Source organism: Ciona intestinalis, chromosome 8 (assembly GCF_000224145.3).
Source record: "Ciona intestinalis chromosome 8, KH, whole genome shotgun sequence".
NCBI classification, from domain to species: Eukaryota; Metazoa; Chordata; class Ascidiacea; order Phlebobranchia; family Cionidae; genus Ciona; species Ciona intestinalis.
This window is the reverse complement of record NC_020173.2, coordinates 6363850-6376626: the sequence shown is the minus strand read 5'-3', so window position 1 is coordinate 6376626 and position 12777 is coordinate 6363850. Positions and strand designations below refer to the sequence as shown.

General features: G+C 34.5%; 4 protein-coding genes across 4 annotated transcripts in view; 3 read left to right on the top strand and 1 right to left on the bottom strand.

Moving 5' to 3' along the window:
• The first annotated feature begins 819 nt into the window (after positions 1–819).
• LOC100182828 (zinc transporter ZIP14) lies at positions 820–9985 on the top strand. The gene is made up of 2 exons (XM_002119871.5): positions 820–2027; positions 9914–9985. The coding sequence occupies exons 1-2, from the start codon at positions 851–853 to the stop codon at positions 9937–9939; spliced, it is 1203 nt and encodes a 400-aa protein (XP_002119907.2). The 5' UTR covers positions 820–850; the 3' UTR covers positions 9940–9985.
• Positions 4861–6126, top strand: LOC100179683 (26S proteasome non-ATPase regulatory subunit 14). Its single transcript, XM_002122612.5, has one exon. The coding sequence runs from the start codon at positions 4894–4896 to the stop codon at positions 5824–5826; it is 933 nt and encodes a 310-aa protein (XP_002122648.1). The 5' UTR covers positions 4861–4893; the 3' UTR covers positions 5827–6126.
• On the bottom strand, positions 6876–10346 carry LOC100182011 (solute carrier family 52, riboflavin transporter, member 3-B). The gene is made up of 6 exons (XM_002122335.4): positions 10081–10346; positions 9608–9756; positions 9135–9371; positions 8304–8863; positions 7979–8061; positions 6876–7616 (listed from the first exon to the last, which is right to left on the bottom strand). The coding sequence occupies exons 1-6, from the start codon at positions 10288–10290 to the stop codon at positions 7398–7400; spliced, it is 1458 nt and encodes a 485-aa protein (XP_002122371.1). The 5' UTR covers positions 10291–10346; the 3' UTR covers positions 6876–7397.
• A 498-nt stretch (positions 10347–10844) lies between these two features.
• LOC778867 (proteoglycan 4) overlaps positions 10845–12777 on the top strand; it is a gene marked incomplete in the record, with an annotated part of 8841 nt that continues 6908 nt past the window's right edge. The window contains 2 exon segments of the mRNA XM_018813005.2: positions 10845–10953; positions 11475–12625. Of these exon segments, the coding sequence (XP_018668550.1) occupies positions 11494–12625 (1132 nt within the window).

Genomic DNA, 12777 nt, shown 5'->3' with positions numbered 1-12777 from the left:
TTGCCCAAAGGACAAATGTGCTTATAATTGTACACGCTACATATTACTTGACAGCGAAACGTGAAACCTAAAGGAATGATTGAGGTTATTATTATTTATACGTTTAACTCAAAATAATTGTTTATTTTGCGACGGTTATTCGCGGATTAATTTTAAATGTGGTCCCCTATTTTTTTCAATATCTATGTTTAGGACTTGCACCTGCAGGGGATGTGTAAAAGTGTCACATATGTGACGTCATTGGTGTGACGTGTTTCGCGGTAGATTTAATATGAATAAATGATTGTAACTTACTTTATCCTCGCGTGGCCGGAAAACGACAGTCTTAACTAATTCCAAACGTCTCGAAGTCTTTAGATTAAACGTTAAAACGCTTTACTGCAATTACTATATCGGGAACAATTTATTGTATGAACGTTATAATTGTTGTCCCGAATCGCAATATTTATGAATTACGTACTTAATAGGAAACGTCTTAGAATAGGTTTTTACACAAAAAATGGTCTGCCTTATTTTTGTGTTTAAAGTTTTATATTTTGGCTTATTGTAACTTGGTAGTTTCTTCGTTTATGGATAACACATGTGTAAATAGATTATTGAGGGAATCGGCCAACTCTGGTCTAAATCCCATGGCATGCTTTTCTGTAGGACCTCACCGATATGGAATCGATTATGTAAGAACAAAAAGGGACTATTAACCCAACACCCAGGATGCTGGTCATGCTACAACCCATTAGTGACCACTTGGTTGGAGTAATTATGCTTAATTGTCTTACCCAATGATACATCATTGTATGTTCTAACTTCCAAAGATAAACTTGACTTTTACTTTATCAGATCCTCGGCAATTATGATTAGTTTGAAACTAGTTGTTGTATCTTTTGTATTACTCCATACCTCACATTCAAGCAAGAATGTCAAACTGAAGCAAAATAAAGATTGTGGAAAAGAAATTCTTCAATCTGAAACATCCGGAGTTAATTATCTTTTTCAAAAACATGGAAGAAACAGCACGATGGACCACCTTGGGTTGTATTTTCTTATGAACAATTTAACATACACTGGGCATAGTGGAACCCATGAGAATGAGTTCGACCATTACTTGAATTGTACGATATTTAAAACTCTGTCAGATTCTGGTGTTTCTATAGATAGAATAACCACCTCAGACTTCTCAACTATTTGCCCAACATTGCTAGAAGTTTTGGACAATTCATACGAACGAAAACTGCTGGAAAATGAAAGTGAGAACCTTGCACCCAGTCGTTCTAGTATTTGGGGTTTTGGGATTATTTCGGTCACGATAATCAGTTTGTGTTCCTTGGTCGGCATTAGTGTCTTGCCGCTCATGAAAAGGGATATTTACGATAAAATTTTGCTTTACTTGATTTCCCTAGCAGTTGGAACTTTGTCTTCGAACGCGATTTTCCAGTTAATTCCGGAAGGATTTGGAATTGAAGAAGATCCCATGACAGTGTGGAGATCGGCAATTATATTTGGTGGTTTTTATCTCTTCTATCTAACCGACCATATCCTTGAAAGGATATTCAAAGTCAGCCACGAACACGAAGGGATCCAGGATTTTGAGGATAATATGGTGACTGGTGAATCGTTTTTGAAAGGGAGTGATAAAAGTATCGTGAAGAAGAGTTTCCCCGTTGATGGGGAGCAAAAAACTGGTTCAGGCGATTCGTTATACGCAACTACATCACATGAAAGTGGAAGCACTTTGCTAGAAATGCCTAAAACTGTAGATAACCAGCAGTTTGACAATTACCAAGTTGATATACAGTGTGAAGTTGGTAGTGTTCCAAACAGACAATGCTGGGCGTTCAAAAACTACAAGTCGATTAAAACTGTGGCCTGGATGATAACGATAGCTGACGGGATTCATAACTTCATTGACGGGCTAGCAATCGGCGCTTCATTTTCTGTTTCAATTCTACAAGGTGTCAGCACTTCAATCGCCATCTTTTGTGAAGAATTCCCTCACGAGCTTGGTGATTTTGCCGTTCTTTTAAACGCGGGTATGAACATCCGCCAAGCTGCATTCTACAATTTCGCTTCCGCCTGTTGCTGCTATCTTGGTCTAATTGTCGGCATTTTAATCGGGAATGATATGTCTTCAGCGAGATGGATATTTGCCCTCGCAGGAGGCGTTTTCCTTTACATCTCTCTGGCTGGTATGCTACCGGAAGCTAAAGCTCATTCACAGAACAAGAAGTTACGAGACCGACCATGGCTTTGTCTTATCTTACAACATGCAGGGCTTCTTACAGGCTTTACTATCATGTTTCTATTAACTTACTTTAAGGATTTAATATCAATATCATCGTAAAATAGCTTTTGTGCTGGCGAAATGGGCTAACTCTGGTATAAATCCCAGGTACTATAACATGCCTCACTACGAGACCTCACCTGTATTAAAATATAATGTGCATATACATAATTGAGGTAATGGGCCAACTCTGACCCAAATCCCAGGTTTCCGCTTTAGAATATAATATGGTATACTCAGGCGAGTATTCAGGTGGTTTAGACGGGTCTTAACCGCTCACTTCTTTGGAAAACGCAGTCATGAAGTAACTGCCTTACTGTGTCATATTTGGCCACAGAAAAAAAGTTTCAAAATATAGTTAGACTCTTTTTGTAAACCCCTGGATAAAACCCTGATTGTGCCATCATTTTTATTATGAGAACTTTGAGAAGTTTGTACAAATCATTTCCTCTTTATAACCATATACATTATCTTGTGCTTGTATCATTATGCGGTCGCTGTAACTAATTAACTACACAAGATATTTGGAAACAGAAAGTTTATAAAATCTGCCAATGTTTATATATTACCATGCAAAATAATAACAGTATTGTAAAATTTGTACTTACGGCGTTTTTTACTAAATGTATCTATAGAATATTGGGGTAAGATAAACCATGTTTTCAATTGAATATTTACAGAATTATATAATATTACCGTATCCTTACGACTCTAAAAGAGCTATAGAAAATATGGAATATTATGTTATAACGGCATCCATCTTACCCTACAGTACCATACATTCAAGCTAGTTTATAATAACTTGCCGCATATAATGCGTTTCTGTTTTCTTTTGCCGGACCAATAGTTTTATTGAAGCATTAGAATATTTATAATAATACCTTGGTAGCATCTGTTATAACGTTATTTATTTCTTCTTGCCAAATTATCTTCAAACCATATATGCAGTTAACAAATTAAACCAAAATCTTAAGTTCATTAGCTCATTTAAAATATCATATAGTAGGGTGGGGAGAGATGGGACACCTATTCATTCTATTTTCGCGTCCCACTTAAAAGTAAAAAACATTGAAAGAATTATAAACCGTATCCCCACGACCTCCATAGACCGTTGTTAATTGTTTAAAACACAATCAGGATATTTTGATATTATGTGCTAAAGGTGTCCCATCTTCCCCCACCCTACTATATTCCACATCTTCAAAATTGTTTATCTTAATTTATGATGTATTAATATTGTTTGGTGAAAATTTGAACTTTTTATATTTATCTTGGTATGTGTGCTTAGTTTAATTATCAGGTTAAGTTTTGTAACTGTGCTTGCTTATGTAATATATTTATGCAGTTATGATATTGTGCTGAAATAAACATGTATCCTGGTGGCCATTCATAAATATAACTTGTTGGTTGGGGCAATGACAGTTGTTATAACATGAGTGTTCTGTGTTATACACCTCGTCTTCGCTTTTAATTTCCCACATATGTAACTTTGTGGGCCTTTATTTTTTGTATGGATGACAACTTGAGTCTTAGACAACCCATTAGTGACCACTAGATTGGAGCAATTGCTTTTAAGTGTCTTGCCCAGGGACACATTTGCCTATAATGGTATCCGCATCAAGTCTCAAACTTGTAACCTCTGGCTCTCAAACCTGTTGGACTTTATGAATGCTTTCTATTAAAAAAGCAATGATTATCATTTTTGAGGTTAGGCTAGTTCAATTCAGATATTATGTTGGAATTTGTATAAGGATCAAATTAAAAACTATATATTTAAATATCAATTCAATTTTTCCCCTGCAGTAATATTAGTTATTAACAAAATTGCAAAATATTTTCTAACAAGTTTGGTAATGTTTTCTTGGAAAATATTTTGTTTATGTTAACATGAAAAATAAAATTTATTTATAATTTTAACTACGATATAGTTTATTTTAACTACGATATAGTTTAAAGAACCTTTCTCTATAATCGCAAATGTTATATATAAGGAAACGTATACACTTCCGTATTTTCATCTGAAATTTGTCCCCAAAAAGTTTTGGTAGTTTCGGTCTTGGTATCATCTGTTCTAGCAAATCTTGCGTAAATTTCGAAGTTGCTTTGTCATTTCTAAAATAAATTCTCAGTTTGTTTTACGTTTAATTTCAACTTTTAGGCAGCCGTAAAATCGTAATGTTATACCTAAATGACCATGTATTAGACCTATATGCACGGTACATTTATTTCGCATATTAATAAGCCAAAATAGAAACCCATACTGTGTAATTGGTGCGACGTCACATGTTACACTGTTTGTAATAGGAAGCGGTTGGCATATGAAGATTGTGTACGCCAGTGAAAATCGCAAGCGACTTCGATATGTATTATATTTATAACCGTGTATTCAAGCAATTGTACCAGCCAGTCTGGTGAATATGGCAGTTTCTGACGAAATCTCATGTGTAAAAGTTATATTTTTAAAGAGTTTTTATTATTGTGTGCATTACTAGAAATATATAAACCACAAATGAAGCTCCCATCTTTTCCAACTGGCCTGTATTTAAACATTAGTTTAACCGTGTTACATCATTCTTAGATATTCATAGTGAAATCAAGTAATTTGTAATCTTACAATGGATCGATTGCTACGACTTGGAACTGGGGCTGGTGGGTTAGGGCAAGCACCTTCCGGGGACGCACCCATGGTCGATACTGCTGAGCAAGTTTACATTTCATCGCTAGCTTTGTTGAAAATGCTCAAACACGGCCGTGCTGGGGTCCCTATGGAGGTCATGGGGTTGATGTTGGGAGAGTTTGTGGATGATTATACTGTGAGAGTGATTGATGTATTTGCGATGCCACAGTCAGGCACAGGGGTTAGTGTGGAAGCTGTGGATCCAGTGTTTCAAGCTAAGATGTTGGATATGCTGAAGCAGACAGGGAGACCAGAGATGGTGGTGGGATGGTATCATTCACATCCTGGGTTTGGCTGCTGGTTGTCAGGTGTTGATATCAACACGCAGCAGAGTTTTGAAGCNTTATCTGAACGAGCTGTGGCCGTTGTTGTTGACCCTATCCAGAGTGTAAAAGGCAAAGTGGTGATCGATGCTTTCCGTTTAATCAATCCAAATATGATGGTGTTGGGCCAAGAGCCAAGGCAGACCACATCCAACTTAGGCCACTTGCAAAAGCCATCAATTCAGGCTTTAATTCATGGCCTCAACCGGCATTACTATTCCATTGCAATCAACCATAGAAAGAATGAGCTTGAGCAGAAGATGTTACTTAACCTCCATAAGAGAAGTTGGATTGATAACCTTACTTTGGAGGATTACAATAACCACTGCAAAAAGAACGAGCAAACTACATCTGACATGCTCCAGCTTGCTAAGAACTACAAGAAAGCATTAGAAGAAGAGGAAAAAATGACGCCTGAGCAGTTAGCTATTAAGAATGTTGGAAAACAGGATCCAAAACGTCATTTAGAGGAAAAAGTTGACTCGCTGATGACCTCTAACATTACACAGTGTCTTGGGGCTGTCATAGATACTGTTGTGTTTAAATGAAAATTCTATTTTTCGTTGTAAAATCCTTCATAACTGTTTAAAGTATTGACATAGGTTTGTCCAGAAAATTAACTCAAATTTTTATCAAATCCTTGTCTAAGATTCAAGTTTGTTTATTCTAGGATAACACAATTTTTGTTTGTTTTGGCTATTTCATTAACTTAAAAACTTCACAATTCACAACAGCTGCTTTCAAAGTTCCCTAACCATATTTTTGTGCTTTTCATTCAGTGAAATTCCTGCTATAAGTAAATGTGCTGTAGCCTGTATTATATAAGGATGTTGTACCCGTGCAACTAAGCCCTTGTGGTGGTAGACAACAAAACTGAAGCCTTAGGACCAATTCAATGAATTTAAGATCATTTGAGTTCAGTATTTAGTAAGCCGAGTAAGGTATGTTTGAATAAGCAACATGCAGCATAAGGTGTACTGAACAGTTAAACAATTCCTGTAACAGACAAAAGCAATACATATATTTGCTGAACAATTCCTATAAAGTTTATAAACCATGCACCAAACAAACATACACAAAGTTACATAAGTGGTCACTTGTACTGGCTGTCACTGCCATGCCACGCAAGGATAAATAAGTTACATTTAATTTTACATTTGTTTAACAATTCTTTTAACACCATACCGACTGTCACTGCCAAGTCCGAGATAAATAAGTTGCATTTAACACCATATGCGTAAGCATTATATTTTCTACACAAAATAAGTTAAATAACATGCTTTGTCAATTAGTCTGAAACCCTCAATGCATATAATTATTAAATAATTCTTATAACACCAGACCACATTATGTGTGTTAATCAAATTCCTGTAACAGGATTTACCAACAGCCTGTTCACAAATAGTTCTCATAACAGGCTGATGTGACTTCCCATAATAATAATAGGATCCCAACATAGCGTGGACTTTGACCAGACAACATTTTTAACACTTTCCTGGAACAATAGATAAGCTTGTGGTCAAATTGGCACTGATTGTATAACATATAACACATTCTCATGGTGCTTTGTCAGCCTATTTAGAAATAATACACATAACTGGTATAGGAGCTTTTGTATTGTATGTTCCTATAATCTGTTTCACAGCCTTAAAGCAATAACACATAAAAGATTCCTTTAAATTATAATTATCACATCTATTAAAAAATAAAACAATATTTCTGAAAGAGATTTTTTGGCAATTGTTTTGTAAGGGAAAATAAATGTAAAATATTTTTTTAATTCCTTATGAAAAAAGATCACAAAACAATTGCCAAAAATTCTTTTTTAGACAATTTTAATACACTATGCGTAAACAGCATAAACCTAAATACAATAAACTGGAATAGCATTTCAATAATTGCCTCATTCGCAATGTACATGCTAATTAAAATCACGATGTGTATATAATAAAACAATTATAAGTTTTAACACAAATAAAACACACTACAAACAATTTTGTATAGTAGGAAAAAAAAATCTTTAAAATACCATTCATTTTTATTTAATGGTAAATTGACTAGTTCATAAAAAAAAAAGAGCAAATTAAACATTGCACAATATTAGAGATCTCTAATAAAGTTAAGCACACACAGTGAGACATGGGTCACCAGACACAAAGCTCATAAGGTGAGGAACATTCACAAAGGGAAATATTAGCAATGCTCCAGTCATGGACCCCGCTTGTATAGCTGCACCATACCACACTAATGACTTACGACTGCCTCGAAGTCTGAACACTTGCGCGATTGAAACTTTGATGTAAGAAACAAGACCAACAAATAGAATTTGGGACAAAACCTAGGAAAATTTGAATAGAGATAAAGTTACATCCTAATCCTACAAATTCACTTCAGTAAACATTGTAAAATTACGTAAGTCTAAATTAAACGCAGTAAATATTAACATTAGATATCAATATATAAACTGTTGCTGTCGAAAATATTACATCTGTTACTTAAAACAGTTTTTTTTTGCTTTTATTTACATTTGTACGTTGTGGTAAGACAACATTGATACAGACGCTGGTGCACAAACAAAAAGAGGTATTTTAAAAATAAGTATAACATTTTTGACAGCAACAGTTTATATTAAAATCTAGTGTTAATATTGACTGTGTATGATTTGGCTTTTTGTATGGTATACATTTGTATCTAACTTACCATTAAGACCGCCCCACTTGGTTCATTGATAAGTATAGGGCACGGACTTCCTTTTGCTAGGACCATCAAGTAACTTCCGAACCCTGTGTAACAAATACAATAAAATAAACATTAAACAACATAATAGGTATTGTTGGATTTATCATTTAACTTGGTAACGAAAATAACAATATCTAAGAGAGTTTTGGCCTAGGACCCTAGGTTGTGTAATTTAGGTTCTAACAGTATTCATCTTACCCTATAACACTGTATACTAAGTATGTGTAAACTGTGAAGTAGTCATTGTCACTAGCTACTAATTTACCATACATAAAAATGACCTTACCGCAAGCCCATGTTGCCAGTATCCCAAGAAGTAATCGTGAAGTCATGGGGAAAAACATGGCAATGAGACACGCCACAGGGTTGGCCATGTTTCCTAGAGTTGCTGCTAAATGGTAAGCAAGTTCCCCATAAGGAAGTGAAGTATAAGAAGACACAGATGGTAGAACTCCATTGGATAAACTATTTATAATGAAAATAATGACCAGAAAGTAAACGTAGTCATATTTTGTAAGGGTTGGGGGTTCTTCTGCTACTAAAGCTGCATCAGAAGCGTCAAAATTTTGTTCATTGGTTTCCTTTTTAAATGATGTTTGCTGTTGGTATTCTGATTTATTGCGACCGCTCGAGTCAGAATCTACCATTTCTAACGAGTCATATGTGTCGTTTATGGTTTGTGATGCAGTTGGATATTCAGAAGTATCGACTATACTCCCTTGCTTGTAAGTTTGTTCTTGTGTGCGGAAATGGGTGGCAACTTTGGTGTGGTTCAGCAGGAAAAATGCAATCCCGCATAAAGCCATCATAATGCATAGGAGAGCAAAGAACACAGATTCAGAAAATCTGAAATTTTCAAAATTGGAATAAACAAACTGCTATTATTTATATTATAATATTAATTATTATGAAAATATTCTAAATATTAGTTTTCCTGTAAAAAAAAACTATTGCACCAATGTTTCATCTGACATACGATACCGCGAGACATCGACTTCAACCTTATGTCTTGCTAGCAAAAAAATGCTTTAAAATATTTTTACTAGAAGGGCTATTATTTAGAGTACAACATTATGCCTGGTAGCAACAGTAGCAAAATACTTTACAAATACAGTACCTAGGGCTTTCATAATGAGTTTGGATATGATAGGTTGTTGTGTTAGTAGTTTCATTATACGAGGACACGTTTAAACACCGTGTGTTCCCAATTCCTTGTGCAAGGGCGAATATACTGGGCATGAATCCACTTAAACCCTCCCCGATGAAATAAGTCGTCAAAAACACGCTCTGGAATCGATTCATGAACGGTAGGAATGTAACTGAAGAAGTGCAATCCACGAACGCAAGAGCATACCTGGAATTTTGAACAAGTTGTTTAACAAAAAGAATTGTGTAGCAATATCGGTCTTTGAAATATACACAGCATAAAATGTAGCCAATTATATACATTAGTATTTAAAAATAAATGTTTGTGTGTGTTTTAAGTTACGGTCTGTACTTGCTGTATGTCCATTTTAAAGGTCTATTTAATTTTGAAACGTATATGTGTTTCTATTATCACAAATCATAAAACAGCAACAAATCGCCTACCATAAAGCAAACAAGGCCACGCTATACTCTTTTCCTGCAATAACAGCCGTGTGGTTCCAAAAGAAACAGAGCAACAAACATGACAAAGTACCAATGGACACAATACTGTATATCATCGCATTCTGGTTGAAATACTTTGAACACATTGCCTGGAAAACAAGGCAAATGATAGGGTATAACACAACAGTGAAGATTAGGTTAATTAAAATTACAAAGAGAATTAGCAACAAAAAGTTGTTAAAATATGCTGTGGGTAAAAACTACTAAAGAAAATTGTTGAATAAAAAGTGTGGCTGTTACTATGAGGAGTAACTATGACTCTCTTAAGGTAGCCAAATGCCTCAGTCATCTAATTAGTGACGCGCATGAATGAATTAACGATCTAACAGACAATATAAAAAAAAATTGTATTTAAATAATACAAGTTAAGGTGTAAGGATAGTACAATAAAAATAAATAAAACCTAAATATACCTGCATTAAAGTGACTATAAGTGGTCCTAAGTTCCCAATTTGTGAGATGACGGTTAAGTAGGACGGCAACTGCCATTGTTCGGGAGCTAAAGCTACAATTGCGGGTAATTCAACCCAAACTCCATTGACTGCTATCCATGCACCAGCTCCAAATATAAGGACAAGTATTTGCATGAGAGTCTTAGAGCTATTCCACCAACTGCCCTCCATTATTACAGCTAGTTTAAAAACCTAAGAAATATGTAAATAAAGTTGGTCAAATTATTGCCTCAAAAATAAAATCCTATTATTGCCTCCAAAAAGTTTATTCATTTTTTAAATCTTTGCATAAAATTCTGTGCCATTGTTCTGCTAGATCTAATTTTCCAAACCAATTTTGTCGGTCACTTTACTATAGTGCACTTACAAGTCACATTTTACACTAATACAACATATTCTCTCACATATATACAAGCTAGTCAGCGTGACTCAATCCCAGGCAATATGTTATAGCTCGGCACGAACCTTTTTCCTCTACCTGCCTTTTTCGTTTTAAAATACCGAACTAACATACAAGATTAGGACGCGTGTGTGGCAAAAAAGTGTGTTTTATGGTTTATACAATATCCGTTTAACCACAAACTTAAAAATGCTTAAATAAATTTTGTCTGGCCAGTGTTTAGTATTGTAGAAATATGATATGTTATCATAGATTTGCACAAATGTCGACTGAACATTTCGTCGGTGCTCGTTGCGCCCTCTCGTGGCCGATTTACACGGTGTGCCTTCCCATCATGCATTGCGACTCGTTAACCTCACGGTGGCAAATGAGAAAAAAAGTTTCTCAAAAACCTTTTGCAAACATTTGTGTCTGATTAAAGACTATTATTCAAGGTATGTTGAACTTAAATAGTTTTTTACCAAAAATTAATTCTATTATTGTCAAATTTTTGTTGTAAGCATATTTTAGTAAAAATTAATTTTATAATTTTAGTGTTCGAACAATTTTTTTTTAAATAAATTAATATTTTTATTTTATGCGTAAAAATATATTTTTTATACACACAAAACTCTAAACATTTTAGCAAATCGAGGAAAAAATAAAACAAGTATTTTAATTTGAAGGATAATTAGTTATATAAATATATGATTGAATATTTCTGTTTTGTTGTTAACAATCATAACGTAATAAATAAGTAAATAACGATGTTTTGATGTTGGCTAGACGCAACGTTGGTGTAATTAAGTTTAAATTTTTCCGAAACACCTATTTATTTATATATTAATTATTTAAAGATAAAGACTTAGCTTGTTAAAAAGACAACTTTATTGTGTTTGTATATTTATAAAAGTGACGGAAAAAATTATTTTCTCAGGCGTAAAATCTTAACCATAAATAAAAATATGTTTTTCAGATTATTTGTCTCTATATCCATGGACGTAGTTGAAGCCGCTACATTTCCATCGCAAACAGATCACATTCAACATGAAGTTAAAGATTATTTATCAACTTCTACCAACGAGACTTTGTTAAAAGAATCCGATGATAAAGTTATGGATTCAAAACCCCAAGACAGCTCGTTCGAAATTAGCAACGACAGTTTTTCGAGCGATGACTCGTCAGTTTATGCCTCTCCTGTTGGAGACTTGAATGAAGCAGAAACTAAAATAAATGAGAAACATAAAAAACAGGATGAAAATGAAAATAATAAAATTGCGCAAATGGACATTGAAGAACAAACTAGAAACCAGACAGAAATGGATAAGCAACATGAAAAACTTGATGAAAACATAGATATTACGGAAATGGAGATTGGTAAACAGACAGAAACGGGGAATAAAACGGATAAACTGAATGAAAAAACAGGAGAAAACATGGAGGTTTTGCAGATGGAAATTGATAAACAAAATACAAACGAGACAGTTATGAAGACTAAAATTAATGAGGTGAAAAAAAAACTAGAACAAAACGCTGGTAATAAACAGATAGACATTGATAAAGAAAATACCACTGGGGTAGTTACTACACCAAAGGGTAATGAAGAAAATATTGCCGAGGAAAATACTGCAGTAAAAACGACTGAAAAAGTTCTTGGCGAAATTTTAGATGAAAAAAATGAAACAACTTTGCAAGGGTGCCAACCAAGTTCAACAGATGGAAAGGGTGAAGGTAAAAATAATGGCAATGATGCAATAATCAAGCAAGAAGCTGATGATATGAATGAATCTTTATCAAGCATTGAAGAACTTCAAATTGATGAAGATTTGAAACCTGAAACTTCAGTTGAAAATATGAAAATAAAGCAGGAAATACCGGATGTTACTGCTAGTAGCGAACCATTGGTGTCCAACACTGCTACTTCGAGTGTGACTACTATGAGTTCTTTAATGGAAAACGAACTGTTCAAAATTCTGTCCCAAGATCAAACACCTATTTCATCACCAATATTAAGCCTACCATGCAGTAGCATAACAACTGACACAGGGACGAGCTCTAAAACAGGGGTTGCAGTCAAAACAACTGTCATACCAACTTCCCATCCAAGTGGACCACAGAATAGGAAGCGTGNTAAAGAGGTAAAATATTTTGTGTTGATTGTGTTGGGAAATAAAAACATAGATTGGAAAAATGTTTCCATTCTGTTGATATACTATAGGCCTATAGCCTATAGTTAATATGAATTTTGGACTCTTTGAATAATGTAGGTAGGGATCCTC

What these genes read in the sequence shown, in the direction of transcription:
- LOC100182828 (XM_002119871.5), top strand. Translation starts at nt 851, where the DNA reads ATGATTAGTTTGAAACTAGTTGTTGTATCTTTTGTATTACTCCATACC. An exon ending in TGCCGTTCTTTTAAACGCGG is followed by an intron (nt 2,028 to 9,913) that starts GTATGAACATCC and finishes TGTTACTATGAG; the next exon opens with GAGTAACTATGACTCTCTTA.
- LOC100182011 (XM_002122335.4), bottom strand. Translation starts at nt 10,290, where the DNA reads ATGGAGGGCAGTTGGTGGAATAGCTCTAAGACTCTCATGCAAATACTT. An exon ending in GTGGCCTTGTTTGCTTTATG is followed by an intron (nt 9,372 to 9,607) that starts GTAGGCGATTTG and finishes TCAAAATTCCAG; the next exon opens with GTATGCTCTTGCGTTCGTGG. An exon ending in ACTGGCAACATGGGCTTGCG is followed by an intron (nt 8,062 to 8,303) that starts GTAAGGTCATTT and finishes TTTGTTACACAG; the next exon opens with GGTTCGGAAGTTACTTGATG.